This window comes from Aphis gossypii, chromosome 1 (assembly GCF_020184175.1).
Source record: "Aphis gossypii isolate Hap1 chromosome 1, ASM2018417v2, whole genome shotgun sequence".
Lineage (NCBI taxonomy): Eukaryota > Metazoa > Arthropoda > Insecta > Hemiptera > Aphididae > Aphis > Aphis gossypii.
Genome location: NC_065530.1, coordinates 26115473 through 26120507, shown reverse-complemented (window position 1 = coordinate 26120507; position 5035 = coordinate 26115473). Strand labels below are relative to the sequence as shown.

The window sequence follows — 5035 nt, the reverse complement described above, 5'->3', positions numbered from 1 at the left end:
GTTCGTTTTGATTGTTTGGAAAATGTTCAGTCGACTAACAATTAAGTTATAATATTCTATTATTCTCGTCTGCCGTTTGGGGAATCCGTAAAATGTCGTGTCATGTTGTGGCAACGCTGCAACGGATAGTTCTTATAACAATAGGATTAATGTATCGAAACCAACATTTTATGCAAATTCCATTTCTTTATAATATTGTTTTATGTGCATATATTAATATTTAATGTAAATAAATAATACATCAATATATAAAAAATTGTGTTATCGTGGTATAACAGGGTACTTATAAAGCCGTTAAAATTAAATAAATAAATACTGTTAACAATGTTCGATGAATAATTTTTTATGGTGATTCACTATTTAAAAATTATAAAAATACAGTCATAAATACACCAATAATAATTACAATTCAATACACAGACAATTTAATAAATATCAAAGTGATCATCAAGGATGACGGATCAGATATATTTTTAGTTTTTTATAACTATGATGCAATTGAAGTTTCAACTATAATTATATTATGCTTTCGTTTGATCCTGATATCGAAACCTATCGTACTATATTATATTATGAATAACAGGACTACCTAAGGTCATCTTTCAAGTAATTTCTGTTTGTTATTGAATAGCAGCCAATAGGTTTTGTTAATATTTCTTATTTTATTTACAACACCGTTGTTTAATCATTAAAAAACATTGTAAAGGAATTATTTCTGTCTAAGACCCAATGAGTTTGGCTCCTTTTTCTTCTAATTTTAATGACAAAGGTTGACTGTGAAACCAAGCTTCGTCCAAAACGGCCTCTGGATCGTTTTCCAAAGCTGGATGCGCAGTGTTCGGAAGAGCCACGTTGTAGCCTGGGAACCAATTGGGAGCTGTAGACCCCCTAAGTACAGCTGTCGATTGATAGGGTTCTCGAGTTTCCAACAGCATGTCGCGGGGCGCCTCTTGGTCGTCGGTAATCTGTTTGTCTGGAAAACTACCACCAAGCAATACCTGCAAATCGTCAACATTATCTATTGCCGTCGCTTCCGCCACGGCCACATTCAGCCTGGGAATAATACTGTCCAGGCGTGAACCTGTTTCCATTTCCGGATCTTTCACGTTGACGATGGTTGGAGGTGACAAAGGTACGACCATTTCCTGCACATTAAATTAATTATCATTGTGAATATTTGTATGCATGATGCGTATGATGCGATGTGTGTGTTAACGTGAATCGCCTTACTTCGGTTGATATTGCTGCTGTAGGACCAAGTGCAACGAGAGGAGCCTCGAGATTACCTCTAGAAAAAAGGTGTTCGTATACTTTGATTGGATCCGTCTTCATGCTTAGTCCGTTCTCAATTGATTTCATTATATACGCTAAATATTGCGGATCAACATTGTTTTCCTTAAATTTTGGTTTGGTAATATTACCATATGAATAAATAATATTTAACTCGATCTACAGTGCATTAAATAATTGTGAAATAAATTCCTTACGGGGTCCTCTCGGTTTTCTTTGGATGTGGCGTCGTACATGTCGATTATTTTCTTTTTCGGTCTTCGTTCATCAAGTATCGTGATGCCACCCAAAAGTTCAGACAACTCAATATCTTTGTTTTCTGCTTCGACCAACTTTTGTACGGTTTGTAAAGTTACTTTACATTTTTCAGCGGGACATGGACATGGGCAACAAGGTGTAGAACGCGTGGCTTTGGAGGGTTCAGCAATCGGTTTGGGTGGATTTCCGTAGCATCGACAATCATCAATTTTATTTCCCTGATTAATATATAACATCAAAAGTATGATTTATTTCATTTTTTAAATAATTTATACTCACAGTTTCCATCTTTATTATTTGTTTTAATTTTTTTTATAAAAATATATAATAGACTGAATGTTTATATATATTTATTTAAATTCGATTTCGGATAATCAATATTTGTTTTAAACAATATTACTTCTGAAACTAATGAGAAATATAATAATATGTAAATTGTTTTTTTTTAATAATAAAAGTAGATGTCAGATAAATATATTTTAACTCCATCGCAACCAAATAAAATTATAAAAAAAATAATTTTCAAACCAGTGTATTAGTGTATAAATAGTTAATGGACTGTTTCTACCTATTGTTCGACTAAAATACCACAAACACATTGTATGTTAAAAATAATTTGATAATACGTGGAAAATTAGAAAAATGCATGAAAATAAAACATTGACAAATACACAATCATTTAAAATAATTTGTCATTAATGACTATCAGCTTTTAAACGTATTTTTAAATTATTTCTTTTAACACGTTTATTATTTGAATTACAATTGACAGTGAAAAAAATCAAAAGTCTGTACATAGCACGAAAATAATAAAGCTATATTATAATAAAATTAATTGAATTTATAAGTTTATATTATTATCACATAATTTTTTTATTATTATTAATATTATTGGTCCTGAAACTATAAAATGTCTGATTCGACTACTATGACTGTTAGCATTATATCAAGTATTACATTTCATTTAAGAATAAAAAAGAAAACAAATTTAACTTGAAATTAAATAGTTAAATATTTATATATATTTCAATAGTTATTGGCTATATCAGATTTAATATTTCAATTACTTTAAAGATTTAAATTGTGTTTGTTTTATTATTTGTGTTTGGGCCTAAACTTGTTCCAATCCGGTGTCTATGCTGACTGCTGAGTTTCTCTATTTTTTTTTTCATATTTTCTGCACTCTTTAAATATGTGTTTGATAGTAAGTGTGGTGCACTGGTGCCGCATGATTTGCACATTAGTGAATCATCCTTTGCCAAATATCTATGTGTTAGCTTTGCGTGGACTTAATTCTGGCCTAATTTAATTTCTTTTCATGTGTGGTACTCATATTTTGGTTTCTACTTAACTTACAATTGTTCACATAAAATCATCATTTTAAAAAACCAACAATTTTAAATATTAATAATATGTTAATTGTATATAACATATAAGATATATCTTATAATATGAATGCATTTATATGTATTTCTGTTACAAATCTTAAGTAAAACTATAAGATTTTATTATGTATCCACCTATTTACATTTATAATAATATATATATATATAACTATCCATTGATAGGACCTTTAAAAATATATGATTATTTTAAGAATAAATTAAAAAAATATAAAAAAGCCTTGGAGCTTAAATATTCCCACAATTCAGATATTATGTTATCAGTCCACGTATTACAATAATATATTTAAAACAATACTATGTGTTCATCAAATTATGAATAAATTTGTAGTTACAGAAAATATTTTTTGAGCGCAATATACATTTACACGTCTTCTTATCCGATGACGGTCCATGCACATTTTTTCAACGATTGATTTAATACTAATAATATTGTATTATTTAGAAAAATTTTCTTATCGTATTCTTAAAATGTTATAACTATTATATTTTTATTTTTGGGTGTACTTTTATAAACATTTAGTACAGTCCGTGTTCACGTATTTATACAACGATAAACTTAAATCGTGTCGTTTCCGTTTTATCGAACCGACTTGTTCAAGTTTTTCGTTCGCATAGCTACACACAAATACATTTCCTAGTAGGATTTTAGTCTAAGTAACCTTTTTCCATTGCGTTTAAGACCATAAAGCGTGTAATTCTCAGTTCGTCAGTCGACGTTTTTATACTCTAAACATCACGCAATGTTAAAACGTCGTCATTTGTATTTACTTAATTCCAGGTATTTCAGGTATTTGCATTCCATTTGTCATCACTTGGTATTCATGGTTGTCGTTATTGATGTTATCCTCAGGTATAGCGCATCATAAAGAACGGAAATACGTGAGCAGGTTTTGGTAAGTGTATTAACCAAGGGACATCCATGGAGCAGGGTAAACAGGGCCTTCGTCCTGGTCCCATTTATACTTTTTGACTTATTTATACTACCTACATAATATGAAATATATATTAAATAATTTTCAACTGTATATTATATAGAAATATTTCAACCTGATTATGATTATTCAACATCTACGTTGAATAATTTAGTGTTGAGATACATTTTGGATTATTGAATTGGAAATAATGGTTATTAAGATAATGTTATATTCGCTTGTATAATCTCCGTCTTATAAATGTATAACTTAGCAAATTGTACGACTAGAATAATATATTTAATTAGATTATTTTAAATATTAATCTAAATATTCATGTCATAAAATGCTTAGGTGAAATTATTGTCTAAAAAAGAAGGACTCTCGTGGGTTTTTTCGATATTCTAATTTTAAATTAAACAACGATAGTACGTTTAAAATAATACTCATAACTTTCAACTGTTTTATCTGGAAATAAAAAATTTTGATGAGTATTGAAACGTAATATATATATCACTTATTACAATTTTATAAAATTTACTTGATTAGGTACAATAAAATACGGCTAATAAGATTAAGTAGTTGGATATTAAAAAAGAAAAATTGAACATTTTAACTATTCAAAATTAAATTTACATCAAAAAATAAATATAATTTAATCTTTAATTAAGTAAAACTAAATAACTAAGTATAAGCTCAATAAATTCTACATTATCATTTAGATATATGTATATTATACAAGTATAATTTTTGAATTAAAATATAATGAAAAGTTTGTGAAAGATTTGAGATTCGTAAGAAATTATCGTGGAAAATAATTAATTGTGTGAGTTGTCGGAATAAACTTTTTTATTTATATAATCGTAAATCTTTTTGTCGATTTGAAGATACCTAAGATTTGCGTATGTCTAAAAATAATAAATGACTATCGGTGATCCATCGGTTATCCTGTCACAAAAACAGTTTTTTAAACTTGGATTTCAATGAATTTAAAATAACTCATTGATTAAAGAAAACAGAATGATCTGTAAACAAATAGACTATATTGTATTCACAGTTTATATAAATGTGTCATGAATATAATGGCATAGCCACTTTTGAGTTTAAAATGTTTTAATGTTCTGCAAACTCCAGTTTTTAAGACTATTTGATCATTATCTACAATTTTTC

At 28.3% G+C, this 5035-nt stretch overlaps 1 protein-coding gene across 1 annotated transcript; it reads right to left on the bottom strand.

The window, feature by feature from the left end:
• Positions 1 to 642: 642 nt before the first annotated feature.
• LOC114122390 (uncharacterized) lies at positions 643 to 2018 on the bottom strand. The gene is made up of 4 exons (XM_027985039.2): positions 1828 to 2018; positions 1488 to 1766; positions 1231 to 1395; positions 643 to 1145 (listed from the first exon to the last, which is right to left on the bottom strand). Exons 1-4 carry the CDS (start codon positions 1834 to 1836, stop codon positions 720 to 722), a joined length of 879 nt encoding a protein of 292 aa, XP_027840840.1. The 5' UTR covers positions 1837 to 2018; the 3' UTR covers positions 643 to 719.
• Positions 2019 to 5035: the final 3017 nt, after the last annotated feature.